At 34.5% G+C, this 17,217-nt stretch overlaps 1 protein-coding gene across 1 annotated transcript; it reads left to right on the top strand.

The window, feature by feature from the left end:
* The first annotated feature begins 7,103 nt into the window (after positions 1–7,103).
* LOC129942549 (guanine deaminase) lies at positions 7,104–13,955 on the top strand. Its single transcript, XM_056051542.1, has 7 exons — positions 7,104–7,307; positions 7,386–7,646; positions 12,547–12,701; positions 12,784–12,955; positions 13,021–13,122; positions 13,230–13,395; positions 13,465–13,955. Exons 1-7 carry the CDS (start codon positions 7,209–7,211, stop codon positions 13,884–13,886), a joined length of 1,377 nt encoding a protein of 458 aa, XP_055907517.1. The 5' UTR covers positions 7,104–7,208; the 3' UTR covers positions 13,887–13,955.
* Positions 13,956–17,217: the final 3,262 nt, after the last annotated feature.

The following is a 17,217-nucleotide window of genomic DNA, read 5'->3' as shown; positions in this document are numbered from 1 at the left end:
ATGACGGCACGTTGAGGGTAAAATTCAGAAAGTTCCTTTTATTTCTCGAACCAAAGACTCTAATTTTGAATTGTTTAAGGAGCTTGGCAATCCTTGATTAGGCATGTTAAAAACTCTCAAAAAATAGTCCAATGTACATAGCTTAAGCGTTTTGATAATGAGCGGCCACAATTCGGTTTTAATGATGACCATATAATTTGGCGTTTTTTTTTGTTAGGTAAAAACATCTTTTGACATAGAACCCTAGTAATTTTTCAACAATTTCATATTTTTATATCCCCAAGTTTGTGCTGCATACATCATTATAGGTTCAGCTACTGAAGTAAAAGCATTGTATTTTACACAAAATAGTGTGCTAAGCATTGTTTTCAAGTAGCGGTTATTGCGCTCTAGGCGTAAATAAGTTTCTTCTCGTCAATAAACAGTGAAAACAGATACGGACACCCTTTCTTGTTACAAACCAATCTGACCTTTCCTCACAATTTCACACCGCAGTTCTACTCTTTTCATAAAGGTACAACAGCAGCCCCTTATTATGAGTGTCGTTTGGCTTCCGATAAACGGCATTTATCGATAGTCGAACATAATTACTATTGTGAATGATTTTGTTCGATATTATTCGTTATTTTTCTGTTCTACTGCTGGTGTTGAGTGTAAATCCCCGGGTAAAAATGTAAGTTTTGTAATTTATAAATAAATATTTTGTTATCACAGGGTAAAAGTAGTGAGCAATACAAAACAGCTAGAAAGGCTAGTTTCAATAATGGAAGCAAACCCAGAAACAAGCGAAAAAAAGATGGGATAGATTTATCGTATCGTCACAAACCTAAAACAAAACTTGTAAATTAATAGACAAAATTGCTGAAAAAGAGTTTTCTTACTATCATTGCATTTATGCTGTAAAATCCTTTACGGTTATAGTACGCATGTTGGAGATCCTTTTTTGGAGAAGCACTTTTAATGAGCGTGCCATCGACACAACCTATTACTCGTGGTACCTATATGGCTGCGCTCATAAAAATAAATTTTAGCGCGTGATTTTTCAGCTTCGGTATAATGAAACTTAATTCACACTGGGCAAATTATTCTTTCGAGGGAGTTTAACACTTCTTTTAGCATGACGGATATGGTCGACTTTGCAAGTCCCAGGCAATATTCGTTGCCAACACTAAATTGGAATGAACCATGGGCATGGGCATGGGCGCAGAATCGTAGTGCGGTATCTAATTTTATAATGCTTTTAATCGAAGTTATTTGCTTTGCTGGCCTTAGATGGTTATCAATGTCAGCAAGTAAATGTACAAAAGCTGGCTTTGATAGCCTCAAGTGTTTCAAAAATCTTCAAAGAATAATAAATTAGCAAATGAAACCAATCACCCTTATTCCAGTAGTCGTTTTAAACGCCTTTAAAACGAGAACGCTCCAGAGACCACATTTTGGTGTTTAAATAATACGAAAAGAGCAGTGTTCTCTATGTTCTTCACTTTTCTAAGCATTATGACGATAATCTTTTCAATAAAATTCCAATTTTTGTTTCCAGAGCCTTGTCGTTTTATTGGCGTTTTAGCAAAACGACTATTAGAATAAGGGTGAATATGTTCATATTATTAATTCACATATTTTCTTCAAGTTCCAGACAGTTCGAAGCGTCCCTCAAAAGCCTTCTCTTTCTGGCAATCACCAACAGGTCATAACTTCTATTCCTGTCCATCTTTTCGCTTGCTATTTCATCGTCGTCTGATTAAAAAAAAACTTGCTGGAAATCATGCTAACTATCTGAAAAGTGGTCAATTAGTTGCTTGCATTATATTTTTATAAAGTTTAACTACTCAAATAATTAAACAATTTCTCTACATGAATTATCACTGAAATTAACTCAAATGTCAAAATTTAGTTTTTATTCACAATCCCAAAGTTCGCTGTTCACAGTAACAAGAAACTCTGTCGATGAAGATACATAATACCATACTTATTATCGATGCTTTCGACATTTATCGCATCGATCGTTTAACGAAACTCGTAATAAAGGACACAGCTTGTAAAACAAGGCTCTTCTGTCGATAGTATCGAATGTGGTCTTGCAATCTATGAATAGGACATATAGTTTTTTTTTTGTTGCAAGAGTGCTTCCACAATGCTTTTTTAAGACAAAAATGTTGTCAGTTGTTGAATAGCCGCTTCGGAAACCCCTTTAGTTATTTATTATAGAAAAAGGATAAAGTTATTATCGTTTGAAGTTGAAAAATGCATTGAAAAAAGCTTTGAATGCGTCTGGAAAGCAGAAGGCTGAAAGTAAAACGTCTTGGGCACACATTCTTGTAATCTGAAAAGTACAAAAAATTCATAAATATGAATTTGAATGCTATAGAAAAAAAAGTGAAGTTGAGCGAAAAAGAGCTAATGTAACCATTTTTAAGATATAAACAAGAAAAATATTTTGGAGCTCAAGACGATGACCGATTTAAAAAATTAACAAATAAAAGTGGTTTCACTGTGGAACCATAAAACTGATATGTTCCTAGAGGTTTCATAACGAAAATCGAATCTATTTGTGCAAACAAAGGGTTAAATTAAATTAAAATAGGATAAAATAACTAATGTTTCTCATTGCAAAATTAATTCAATTGTTAGCACACATACAATATTTTGACGCTTAAGCTATCGTTTTCCCAATAGTAAATTAGTTCTCTCAGCTTGGTTTTGGATCTTCATGGTAAGAAGCAACATTGTGTGTACTTTTGTTAAAAAAAATGCTGTATATCGTAACACCTCTTCTAAAGGTTCAAAACCTTCTTTCTTAGATAGAAATTCATCGGAAATCGCTTTCGGACAAAGTAAGTTAAGTAAGACCCAAAAGTATCTGTGGCGTAACGACTATTTATTTTATTTAATTGCCTAAAATTGAAATGCAGGAAAACAATAAGTTGTTTTCACAAAACAATTTACCAATTGAGAGCTTTATTAGGTATGGTCAAAATATAGAGAGACAAACGACAAAAAGGCATAATTGCTAAAAAATGATCGTGTATTGAAAATGATGAAGAATCTTGTTTCTTTTATTTTGTCCAACACCGTGTGTTCGAGTCCTAAGAAAAACTTCTATCAAAACAAAAATGTGTTTCACGTATGAAGTTTAAAATTCTAGAAAATCACATTAATTCAACCAGCGGTCAACTACACTCATAACTTATGTATATGCAACAAGATATTAATTTTCAAATGGGCATTAATACATTCATATGAGTGTTAATTTAACGTTTTTTAGGTCAAATGAATAAAATCATCATAATACTAATTAAAACATTAACAAAGCTATTCTCTCTATATGCCCCATGAACTATGTACATATTCTGTCGCCTTTCTTTACATGATAATCGACTATAGAAAGTAAAATATTAAAACCAAATTATAGGCACACATATTGTGTAGAACTTTTGAATATCTTCGGAATGTCTTCCTTTTCGCGTTGTTTTGAAAAACTAAGCACGAAGCATGCTTTTGTAAATGGTCGCATTGGTCGCATTTGCAAAGCTAGTGGCTACGAAGTCAAGGGATTCTGATTGGCTAAATCTAACTACAAAACTAGTTGTAATTTCCCCTCCGACGTAGTATAAAAAAGTCGGCTACAAAGTTAGTGGAGAATGGTTTTGACGTTTCAGAATCAGCTGTTCGGTAAAGTAACACGAATTCAAAACGAAATAAGTCGTTCAGTATTTAAATACAAATACAAATCATTCAAATTGTGTCTTAAATTTGATTTATTTAAATTTTTTTTTGACAGGAGGAAATCTTCAAAAGACACTTTGCAGTATTTGACACCAAGTAGTGTGGGACTCTTTACCACTAAAACCACCTCTTCATCAGGACCAATCTTGAACGATCGACTTCCGATTTTTCTTTCTTAACTTTGTACAATCACTTTGGGGGAAGTTTAAACTTTTAGTACTTTCCCATGTTTTTTTAGACCATAAGCTCATGAGTTGGTTCTTCTTAATCTCCGAACATGGTTTCTCATATTCAAGACGGACTCCATTTCAGAATTAGTATGACTTTGCAGTCTCTGGTTGTGCGATAAAGCGTATTTTTTAACAACTTCTGTAACCATTTCTATTTGTAAGTCACGATGTATATCGGTATTTCTTATGTACCAAGGTGCATTAACAATTCCACGAAGGACTTTGTTTTGGAATTTTTGGATGATTTCGGTATTTGTTTTCTTTGTACAGCCCCATAATTGGATTCCATAGGTCCAAACAGGCTTTAGTACTTGATTATTTTGATTTGTATTGATAAATCAGAGTTATTACCAAGTAACCAGTACATTGTTCTATATTTCAAGTTTAGGTCTTCGCTTTTCTTTTTGATGTGCTCTTTCCACTTAAGCTTTGCATCCAAAGTCATTCTAAGGTATTTGGCCGTAGCCGTATTGGCGTAAGGTACAGCTTGATTATTAATGATTATTGGAATATTGTTTATCTTTTTATTTGTAAAGTTTATATGTGAAGATTTTGTTCGTGTTTTCGTACCAAAATTGCGGTATCATCTGCAAAAGTAGCCATTATGGTGTGATTACCAACTGGAATATCCCTCGTGTATAGTAAATTCAGGGTAGGACCTAGGACACTTCCTTGTAGTACACCGGCTTCTATTTTCTTCAATTTCGAGTATTCTTGATCGTAGCTTACTCTAAACAATCGGTCTGAGATGTACGATTTTAATATTTCAAAGTACTGCCTGGGAAGATCCCTTTGCAGTTTGTACTCAAGTCCCTCATGTCAAAAGCTTGAGTAACATCTAAGAAAATAGCTGAACATACTTGTTTTTCTTCTAATGCTTTTTCTATTACATCCGATATTCTATGAACTTGGTATATCGTGGAATGTTTATTTCCAAAGCCAAACTGATGGTTTGGGATTAACCTTCTTTCTTCTATGATTTTGCTAAGTCTCTTTAGAAGCAGTTTTTAAGAAACTTTTGCCAAAATTGGTGTAAGCCGTCACTTCTGTAGGTGGTTTACCTTGCTTTGGTATGACAATTACTTCAGCAATTTTCCAATGTTGCGGGACATACCGGTGATTGACATGCATTTATTATATATTGGACCTGGGCCTCAACCAACATGCGTCTTCCTCTACTGCGCCGTCCCTCGGGATTGGATTCGAAGACCTTCCGGGCTGGTGCGTTGATGTCCATCAACGCTAACTAGGTCAGTGTCGCTGTACAGCCCGTACAGTTCGTCGTTATATCTTCTCCTCCATTCTCCATCTATGCATCAAATCAAATCAAATGGGGTGGCGCAACAGTCCGTTGTGAACCAGGGCCTAGTGACTTACAACTCTCAACCATTCCTGTGTGCGAGTACTGTTGTCAGGAATGGAAGGGACCTACAATTTAAGGCCGAATCCGAACGGCTAGTTTGAGAAAGCACTTTTTCATGACAAGAATTACTCTTGAAGGATTTGTCAATTCCTCGCAAGAGGCCGTACCCGCGAAAATTATTTTTTTTTTTTTTTAAATTAATGTGGCACAGGCAGGGATTGAACCCAAGACCCCTTGCATGACAGTCCAACGCACTAAACATCATGCCACGGGTACTACCTCCATCTATGCATACGGGACCAAAAATCACCCGAAGAATTTTTCTCTCGAAGCATCCTAAAACGGTCTCATCTTTCTTTGACAGGGTCCAGACCTCAGTGCCATAAATGAGAACCGGGATGATGAGTGTCTTATAGATGGTGATTTTACATGCTCGAGAGATGACTTTACTTCTCAATTGCCTTCTTAGTCCAAAGAAGCAGCGTTTGATTTCAGCGCTGGTGTCGTTAGCTGTATTAATAGCGGTGCCTATAGGTAGACAAAGTCCTTAACTACCTCAAAGTTATAGCTGACCATGGTGACGTTTTGTCCAAGACGTCGTCGTTCAGTGTCCTTTCTTGATGACAGCATATACTTGGTTTTGCCCTCATTGACCACTAAACCCATCTTCTTCGATCCGTCGCAATGCTCAACGCTTTGATCTTCCAATTATGTCAATATCATCTGTGTATCCGATTAATTGGACGGCCCTTTGGAAGATTGTGCCTCTAGTGTTGACGGTTGAGTTTTGCATAATTCTTTCCAAAACGATGTTGAAGAAGTCGCATGACAGTGCATCGCCTTGTCTAAAACCTTTTTTGACATCAAATGCATCAGTAAGATCTTTTCCGAACTTCATAGAGCAGCGTGCATTCTCCATCGTCAATCTGCACAAACGGATAAGTGCCACAGGGATGCCAAAACTAGACATTGCTCGGTATAGCTCTTCCCTATAGATGCTGTCATACGCGGCTTTAAAATCGATAAAGAGATGGTGGGTATCGATTTGAAGCTCCTGGGTTTTTTCCAAGATCTTCCGTAGTGTGAGTATTTGGTCGATAGTGGACTTTCCTGTTCTGAAGCCGCACTGATAAGGACCAATAAGGTTGTTGACGAATGGCTTCAGACGTTCACATAATATCTATATGTTATAAAATAAATGTTTGTTTACAGGCGGCGAGGCAATGATTCGAATTTGTAACGCACCCTACAATGCCAGGAAAGTTATGTTTTGAATTGAATGCCTGAGCAGCTTTTCTGTTTTCTATCGACGTTTTGCATACTTTTATCCATTGAGGAAATGTTGCTATTCCAGAGGGTTTAAACTGTCCCATAAGGATCTTTTAACAGCTCTTGGGCTTTTATGTTCTTCTAAATCGTCTTCAAACAAATTTCTTTACTGAACAAATTGTGTATGAGGAAACCAATTTTCAACTTTCTACGAAATTGTTAAAAATCAAATATTTTTGTATAAATGTTTTTTAAAACACCCCTTGCTTTGCAGTACCAACCCTATTTCCACTTCCAATAATAATTGTTCTGGTCAATTTATTACACAAATGGCAACCATGCTCATGTTTTCTAGTTTCTATTTACTAGAAACCAATTATCATCTATTTCTATTCTTCCCATCCCTATGCTATGGCCTGCTCCCATTCCCATTGAAAGATACTCAGAAAAATTCCACTCAAATAATTTCAAGTAATCACTTCACTCACTATCACTACACTTCCATAATATACTAGACAAGGGCCCACAGAGAGCGGCACCAGCGCCAGACAAAACAAAGCTGAAACCAGTAATAAAATAACAACGCAGTGGATAGGAATTGGATTGCACGTGAATAAAACATGGCAAAGATTTTTCGCGGGCAAATTGTACACACCAGAGCATTGAATGAGTTCGAAGTCTTCACAAATGGGTTTGTTGCAATTGACACAAATGGAAAGGTAAATAAACAATTAATTAATATTCAAAAGCTGTACGTTGTAATAATAATTAAATGCTAAACGAAACAACTTTTATAGATCATCAGTTGCGGCAGCGACACTGAATATGAATCATGGAATAAAACGCAGAACATCAACGATTTCGAGATAATTTATCTCACTCCAGATCAATTTCTAATGCCTGGTTTTGTTGACTGCCACATCCATGCACCACAATGTGCTCAAATAGGTCTCGGATTGGATATGCCATTGTTGGAATGGCTAAATACTTATACTTTTCCATTGGAGGCGAAATTCGCTGACCAAGAATTTGCCCGCAAAGTCTACAATCAAGTTGTGGTAAGTGCGCTATTAGCTATACCTATTTTGTTATCAATCTTTTTGTTCTGTTTTACTATATTTACATTTGAATGGAAAACAACGAACTCTTTTTATAACCATTTATAATTATTGTCTTATCATATTTTTATGGGTTTTTTAATTTGTTAGACTACGAGCTACCAATGTTATCAGTTTTAGTGCTATGACATTCACATAAATGTAGTCTAAAATAAATTACTTGTTTTAATAAATTGATGATAACATAATTTATTATCAAATTCTTTACCTATTCGCTTATTTATTTGCTGATTGCCGTTCGCCGAAACCCAAAGAGATGAGCAAGTCGGTACAAAGGTACCTACATAAATACTATATTTTATGGAATGGATTTAAGGTACACTCGTGTGGCTCAGCGTTGCTACTTGAAGAAGAGAAGAGTGCAGTAGATCATTACAGAAAAAACAGTAGATTGAATCTTTCCGCAGTAGATTTTCATCGAGCACAAAATATACAAATAATTAATTAAAACCTTTAATATATTGAAATACTTACTAAATATTTAAACGTTATTTTTACAGACTATCTATCAGTAAAAGTTAAATTTTTGGAAATACTCTAAAAACTCAGGACAGTCTGACATTTACTGACATTATTTTTTTACATTTGCAAGAGTGTTTGTTGTTTTATTATTTAGTTTTAACTTGGCTTAAAATATAAAACATAAGCCCCGTGCAGAAATTGGTATAGGAAAAGAGGATATATTGATGGCATAGCATCATCGATAACTAATGTAGTCGTAGCATCTTTGTATTTCAGCAGTTTAAGTTCTGTATTTTGTTTATTTGGTTAAAAATGTCTACATAAAAATGTAAAATATCCCTTTTTATTTTATCAGTTCCTAGACCCTAGTTCAGGTAATAAACCTTATTTATTCTTGAAATTCTTATCTAAAATACGAATTGAAAGCTTTATAAATTCCTTATGAAGATCCATGTAGAGAAAAATGTATTGTTCAAGAAGATATACACTGATTGGAGTAGATATTTATTTTTTTGCTGACCCGATAGTCTGTGCCGTCTTAGTTTATTTGTTTTAATTATCAGGCGCAAAAACAAACAACGCAATAATCTTCCGACCAGTGAACATGCCACATATAATTGACCATGGGAAAAACATGGACATTCTAGATTCAAACCACAAACTTTTAAGGATTGGCCTTGTAATTTGTTGATGGTCATGACAAATGCAAGACGGATCGAAAATTGAAGTCTTTTAAATTCAAACGGCATGTCGGTTGGGATCTTCGGTATCCTCGGAATGAGAAATTCCTCATAATTGAATTTTCCTTTCAGTATCGTCACGTAAATTACATTGTTTATCAATTTTCTAACCAACAGACAAGTACCGATGCACAGTTTTGGTTGGTTTATGTTTCGCAGCATGAGTACTACAGAGCAAATTGTTAATTGCCAGGTACATCCTAGGAGCTTAAATATTCAATTGGATAGTTTGTGGCTTCATCTTCATTTGTGACTCAATCAATAGATTTAAATGAATGCATTGTTCCAATGATCTTATTTTGAATTATGTAGTTCAGTTCATCTTTATTCTTAGCAGCTAAAATTGCTTGCTCAGAAAAATATGTTTTTTAATACATTGTTGATAAGTTTGACTTTTAATAATATCAATTCGCTCGATTGATCGACTGGTACTTGACCACTACCGATAGTCAGGAATCGCTCAAAGAAATCTTCAGCAGATGTATCATTAAGCAATGTTTGTTGTCAGATGCAGTTTCATACGTCCATACCATAGCTGTTTTTTTTATTCCGAGTCTGATTATTTTTTGTTATACCACGTTTTATGATGACTGATGTTTAATGTCAAGTCAAACGGGAACGCTGTTGAACGGGATAAGCAGTATCCTATGTCCTGGCTCTAAGCTACCTGCCCAACAATTTTCAGCCATATCGGTACAGCCGTTCTTGAGTTATAAATAGTGTAACTAACACGATATCTTTTATATATACCTATAGATTCTTGTAAAATGAGGAATTGTCAGTGCCACACAACAAATATACAAATTTAAATAAGCTTCCAGAATCCTGTAGTTTCGCAGAAAACGGGAACACTTTAGAAACAGGGACAGATATTTGTTTCATGAATGAAAACGTCCAACTAATTTTATATATCATATCAAGTTCACAATGAATTAACTTCGTTCGGACGGTTTTTACAGCGGTTATTTGTATATATGTTTTAAGACAGCTGTCTAAGTGCAGTAGATTGGATTTAGTGGCAGTAGATTTAGATTTTGCGGAATGTGCAGTAGATTTACTGCTTTTGCAGCAAAGTGGCATCGCTGGCTGGCTAGTATTGCGCATTCTGTTTTCGATTTTTAATCTTTAGCCGATAGAAGACAATAATCGACTTTTATAACAATGTCGATAACCTCGATTTTTGAAAAACTTCTGTTGTTATCGACATTGTTACAATGTACCGTAACAATGAATTTGTATGTAAATTGAACTTATTTTTTTTTTCGTGTATACATGTTTAGAAAATTTAAAAACAGTGAAAATTTTTGAAACAAAACAACCAGTACAAATTTATTTTTAAGCGTTCCTAGTACTTTTAAGGTTAAAGTGCTAAAGTGCAATACACATCAAACTATTTAATACATTTTAGCAATTAACTTTTTTCTGAATTCAAAGTTGGTCTTAAAATGTCTCCGTTTGGCCAAGTTTTTTAAATATATTTCTTCAAAAAACGTTAGCAAATTCATAGTACCCACCTACGTTATAATGTAGGGTTTAGGTTAAACAAAACATTTTTTTTACATCTGGATATAGTTTACATTTTTACTTGGGACTTATAGAAACTATACATAACACATATTACATTCGTACAAAATTGTAAGTTGAGATTTTAATTTAGAGAAGTCGAAAAAAATGGGTCTTCAGATTCTGTATGTCTCGTCTGTCTGTCTGTCCTGACCACTACAGCCCAAACTATTGGGTCGAATAAGTTCAAAATTGGAAATTAAGGTCTTAAGTAAATTTAAGTTAAGCGGCCGATAGACACCACACTTGTGTTTACAGTTGTGTCATTGTGCAAAAACGTGTGGAGCAGATATCGATTTTCATTGTCTGACACGCAAAAAGTCGGTGTCTCGATCTGTGTGATGTGTATGGGGATGCGCGCGCACATTTACAGCGCCAGTTATAGCTATCATTGGTTTTCATTATTGAAAACAAGCATTTAATTTTTTTTTATTGGTCGTTTATAACTATTATTAAAAATGTCTGTCATTCAAAAAAATTCCTGAATGGCTGCGTTCAATCTCGTGTTGGATAGGGTATCTTGGATAGGTGGATTTTTAGATACCTTGTTGAACGAGCTGGATAAGTGTATTGAAATAGCTGTCAACAAATAAAAGCAACTTTCAGCTGTTCACAAAAAGCAGAGAAACATTTAAGCTTCGAAGTGAAAATTGTTGTAAGATAAAACATTTAATGGATAATTCAACTGATTCGTCGGTCGATGATGAATTGATAGGTGCGTAACAATTTAATAAATAAAAGATAACCTTAATCTGTAATCTATGTTAAATTTCCTCTTAGCTCAATTGGAATTCTATACGATTAATAATTTACTTGCGAAATCTCCAGTTTTAAACGATTAACGAAACGAGTACTATTATGAAATGACAATACCTAGATATAGTTTGAAAAATTTCGATCTTATTTCCAAATAAACAGAAGTTGCTTTGTGGTAAGATTTTGAGTTGGTTTCTTCACAGTAGATAAAGTTTTAACTTGAAGGAAAAACTGTTGTTTTCTGTTAAGAAAGTTTCTTATCAGCTGGAGACAGGTTCAATTTAGCTGAAAGTTCTGCTCATTTTTCATTCAGCGAAATTCTTCAAGTGGTATGTTCATTGCTCGAAGAGTATATTAAATATCCAACTGTTCAACATTACAACAATATTTCTCAAATAAAATCCCATCATCAATATCACTTAATTAAATTGTTAAGTCTGAAGATATTATTTTAGGAGAAAAATCTCAAATCTGTATTCAAGGAGTTGTTGGTGAAATTGACGGTTGCGAGATACATTTTGAAATCAGACATTCCACTGCTACTTTTTCTTAAATGTAGACAAGGGTTCTCAAGCGACGATGAGGTCAAGGGCAAACTCGGATAAGACCTAGAGGATGGCACAAGAGAACTTATTGTTTCTTAATTTCTTAACTTGCAGCCATCATCTCTAAGAATAACCAATTCATTCGCCCTCGACCCGTCGACGTTTTCTTGTTATTGGCTATGATAATGTTGTAGCGCTTTTTCATATTTTTTAATTTTATTTCGAATTCCTTCTCATCAAAAATCGACGCGCGTTCTTCAAGAACTTTTGCAATTTCTTAAAAAATTGTTCTTCGCCGGATTTTTTAGTCTCGGAGCTGGTCCTTTCTCTTTCTGCTCTCCTCCAAAAAGAGCAGAATGGATATATGTTTCCAACTTTAAAAAAAGGGAATAAAGTGGTTCTTATTTGAGGGTTTGAGTCATCTGAAAGAATAACTTACCTTTCCTTTCAGCGACCTTATTTGCTGGTAGCTTTTATACATACAACAAAAAAAAGTTAGATTTATTTATTTCCACAGGATTAATATACATCTACCTGTATTTTGTTCTACTAAAATGTGTCCTGTCTTTTTACTTTCATTATGATTATTCGCATTACTCTTTTACCCTTTTATATAAAAATCCGTTTCACTTAATTGCTTTTAAAAATATAAAAAATATGTTAAGTAGGTACAAATTTATTACAAACAAACAAAGACCGTTAAGCATACAATATTAAACTAAATTCAAATTACATTAAACTCAAACTACTAATTTTCGTTTTTATTTTATCAAGAAAACAACATTACGCTGTGGTACTACTTTGGCTTCATATTTTGGAACAAATCACAAAGACAGCACTCTCATTTTGGCCAAGGAAGCCTTACAACTTGGTCAACGAGCTTTAATAGGAAAAGTTTGTTCGGACTGTAATATTCCAGATTTCTACAGGTACACAATTAAAGCTTTAGTTTTTATGTACTTGACGAATAATTCTTCCGAACTATATTGTTTTTTTTTTTTTCTATTGCAGAGAAACTTGCGAAGAGTCAATCAAAGCGACTGAAGCGTATATTAGCGATTTTAAGTCGTTGAAAACAAAATTAGTTCAACCAATTATAACTCCACGGTTTGCAGTAAGCTGTGATAAAGATCTTCTGTCAGGATTAGGAAACATTGCAAATAAGCATGATTTACACATTCAAGTAATTTCATTATTTTACTTTTTCCAAATTTAGTGAATGGATAAAGTATACAATTTTTATTTTAGACCCATATCAGTGAAAGTATTGCTGAAATTGAATTTGTACATGAAATTTTCTCAAAGAGCTACGCTCAAGTCTACGATGATGCGAAATTGCTCACGAAAAAGGTAAGAATTGTTTCCTTAAAACAATCTATTTAACTATGTTTGGTACTAGTTTTCGTGTCCAACGAGAAGGAGCTTGATTTTTGATTTGTGTTTTCTATTTTTTAAAGACAGTTTTAGCCCATGCAGTTCATCTAGAAGACGATGAAATCAAGCTCATCAGTTCGCGGGGTTCGTCTGTAGCACATTGTCCTGCCTCAAATACCATGTTGTCATCTGGTCTATGTGATATATTTAGACTTTTAAATCAAGGAATCAAAGTTGGTCTTGGCACTGGTAATTTAAAAACAAAAACAAGCTTTAACTTCCGATAAATCAACCCTTTAAAACGTTTCTCTTTTGCAGATGTCTCCGGTGGAAATTCAATGTCAATTCAAGATGCAATACTACGAGCCATGGATGTTTCTCATCATCTTGAGTTTGTCAAAAAACAACACATCAAGGGATGTGAAAATACAAAACCCTCATCGTCAGTTGAATATAAACCACTTGATTATAAACAAGCTATATATCTTGCAACTCTCGGTGGAGCACAAGCTTTGGCTTTGGATCATGTAACCGGAAATTTTGTAACTGGAAAAGAATTCGATGCATTGCTAATCGACACAAGCAAATATCCTTTACACAATTTCGATTCATATAAAACATGGAACCAGGATAAATCTGAAGAAATTAAACTTTTAGAATTAGTACAGAAATTTATTTATGTTGGCGATGAGCGAAATATTGTCAAGGTTTTTGTTGCCGGTGTTCAAGTTAAAGTTTAAAAAAATATATTTAAATGTCATTACTTTTTCAATCGAATAAAATAAATATGAAAGACTTTGTAAGTATTATATGAGCTGTTAATTATTACAAAAATAATACACGGAATCTGGAGGGACATTCAGGCCTCTATTATTAATGTGACTTTTGGCATTACCAGCTGCGAACTTACGTCTCTTAATATAAAATGGACGAAAATGGTGGGAACGAAATAAGAAAGAAATAAGTATTTAATTTAAATTAATTTGTTTTCTATTGTGGAGAAAACACACATTTTAGGAGTGTTTCGGGTCAATTGACAAGGAGCAGATATAGACATCATAAGGGACCTCATTTGCAGTCAATTTCATTCTTAGTTAGTTAGTTAATTAGTTTTTTAAGCATAACGAATTTCAAAATCAGAACTTTACTTCATAAACTTTTATTTTAAGTTCATAGTACAAAAACTAACTAAACTAAAGACATTATTGTCTACAAAACACTCTTAGGCAAGCTACAAATCTTTCACGATTTTTATTTTGTACTGTAAAAAATATATATATAAATCATAGAGTAATAAAGTTCAGTTGAATGAAAAGACATGATCAACTGTCATTTTGACAGAAGAAGACTGACTTGATAGTTAGTGAGATTTTTCTTGACTAACTTTTTAGTCAACTTTTCAATAAATAAAGTTGCCTGTCAATTGGAAGGCGATTTTTTGGCAACTGGTCAATCAGATGCTATAAACTTGCCTTACTTTCAAGTCCCTGGGAGATTGACTACAATGAGCTACAGCGCTTTAGAATTTGATAAGCCAAAAAGCTTATGGATGTTATTTTACTGCTTGAACAGAATGAGATGCAGCTGTAGCTAAACAAATCGCTGTAGTATAAGCTGTCAATAAAAACGCTCACTAATGTAGCAAAGGTCGCCCACAATGGTGAAGCGCAGGAAATTTATTTGAACTGAATTTGTATGGTAGCATACTATAAAAAAGTTACAAAACCACAAAAAATTCTGAAATGCATTGAACCTTTGTATATATATTTGATCAGTTTATATACAAGGATTGAACGCTCCCAAAAAAAGTGAAAAGTCAAAGAATGAAATGGAAATTGTAGCGTCGCTAAAAGTTAAAGTTGAGTCAACTTGCGCTGCAGCTACTGCTACAGCTACAGCTTCTCATTGTGTCGATGTATACTATTTTCGTATCTTGTAACTTTGACAGTGCTACAGGCAACAGCTACAGCTACACCATTCTGTTCAAGCAGTTACTGTGTGCAAATCCACTCTTTGCGCACATAATAAAGGCATCGAGATTTTATAAATATATGGCTAGAGGTGATCTTCATAAAGCTGGAAGACCTCGCACCTCCTGAACTGAAGAGTTTCAGAGTAGAGTATGACCCGTCATCATTATACAGTGTTACCCCGACATAGTTCGCATCTGATGAAGAGAAAGAATGCTTTCACAGTCAACTAGGATCCGCCTACAACAACACTCGCCGCGGAGATATTATTTTGGTTATGGGATACCTCAATGCTAAGGTTGGCAGTAACAACAACGGGCTATGGATGTTATAGGTGTTCATAGTGTCGGCAATGGGAATGATAATGGTGAGAGGTTCATTGGGCGCATTCACAAAGCTAGTGGCTACGTAGTCAAAACTCAACTAGCTTTGTGAATGCAAAACTACACTACAAAGCTAGTCAATCTGGAACTGTCATATTATTGACAAATGCAAATATATAAAATAGGAAACATTTTTGATTTGATAACTTTAACTCATCTTTTGTGTTTTGAAATTCAATAAAATCAAATTTAAGACACAATTTGAATGATTTATATTTGTATTTAAATACTGACTGATTTATTTCATTTTGAATTCGTGTTACTTTACCGAGCAGCTGATTGTGAAACGTCAAAATCTTTCTCCACTAACTTTGTAGCCGAATTTTTTACATTACGTCGGAGGGGAAATTTCAACTACTTTTGTAGTTAGATTTAGCCAATCAGAATCAATCCCTTGACTACGTAGCCACTAGCTTTGTGAATGCGACCATTGACGCCAATGGCCTTGTGATTGGTGGCACTATATTTGAACACAAACTGTATCATAAAATTAGCTGGATGTCGACAGACAGGCAAACGTCATCCAACCAAATTGACCACTTCGCTATTATTCGACGCTTTAGAAGCAGTCTCTTGGATGTCCGAAACAGAATAAAATAAAAATCAATAAAATATATGAATATGAAAGAAGACGCGCCGACATGGGACTTGCCCGTGACCACCACTTAATGATAGCTAACCTAAGATTTCTTCAGAAGATGGAAAGAACCCTTTTCCTTGCTTGAACAAACTAATTCTCGAATCCGCACCGTACTTCTCAGTAGAGATGGGATCGTTGCAGCAATTAAAGCACTTAAGAACAACAAAGCGGTAGGACTTGATGGAATTCTCGCAGAGCTTTTACAATCAGCGCCAACGTCTTCAAGCGAACTGCCTTATGCGCTCATAAAAGAAGCCTGGACCACCGATAGCTTCTCCGATGAGTGGACGAAGGGAATGATCGTCAAGCTCCCAAAAAAACTAGATTTTACAAAGTGCAAAAACTGGAGAGTGATTTGCGTCCTACCTGCCGTTGCCAAAATAATAGCAAAAGTCATTCTGGAACGCATCCGAGAACACCTTGAGGCCACACTCGATCCCGAACAAGCAGGATTCCGCTCTGAATTCTCCTGTATCCCTCTGCGACTGACGTGACTTTTTTGTTGCGATTCCCCTGACGTGGTAGTATACCAGACACCATTTGAACAGCTTGTATTTCAAAAACTTGTCTCATATTGATATTTTTAACTATTCTATTTTAAAGCTTAGAGTATCCATTCCTATTTTTAATTACTTATGATGTTAAATTAAGAACGCACATAAAGTTAAAAAATTTTTATTAACACAACATAAATAGTTTTTCAAAAACTAACACATATAAAAAAAATCAAAAAAAAAATTAACATAAATATTTTCTTCATTTAAAGTATTAATTTACTAAGGTTAACAGTTATAGTAATAAGAAAAAAAAAAGATCACTTCATCGGTTCAAAAAAAAAATAAAATTAAAAATAAAAATCACAAATTTTTTTGGCAGTGTTCACAGAGTGGCTTGGAGCATTGAAGGCAAATTGGCTTCAAGCAATCACAGCAACAATATCCAGTCTTCCTTTTAATTTTAGTTGGACAAATCAGCGTCATTACACTTGAATACTGACGAATAGTACAATAGACCAATAAATGCTTTCATTTCGGTGACATTTGTGTCCTTCAGTTCTACTTTAGTTGTTTGTTTGAAC

The sequence above is a fragment of the Eupeodes corollae genome, chromosome 1, assembly GCF_945859685.1.
Source record: "Eupeodes corollae chromosome 1, idEupCoro1.1, whole genome shotgun sequence".
Classification (NCBI taxonomy): domain Eukaryota; kingdom Metazoa; phylum Arthropoda; class Insecta; order Diptera; family Syrphidae; genus Eupeodes; species Eupeodes corollae.
This window is presented reverse-complemented; position numbering and strand designations above follow the sequence as displayed.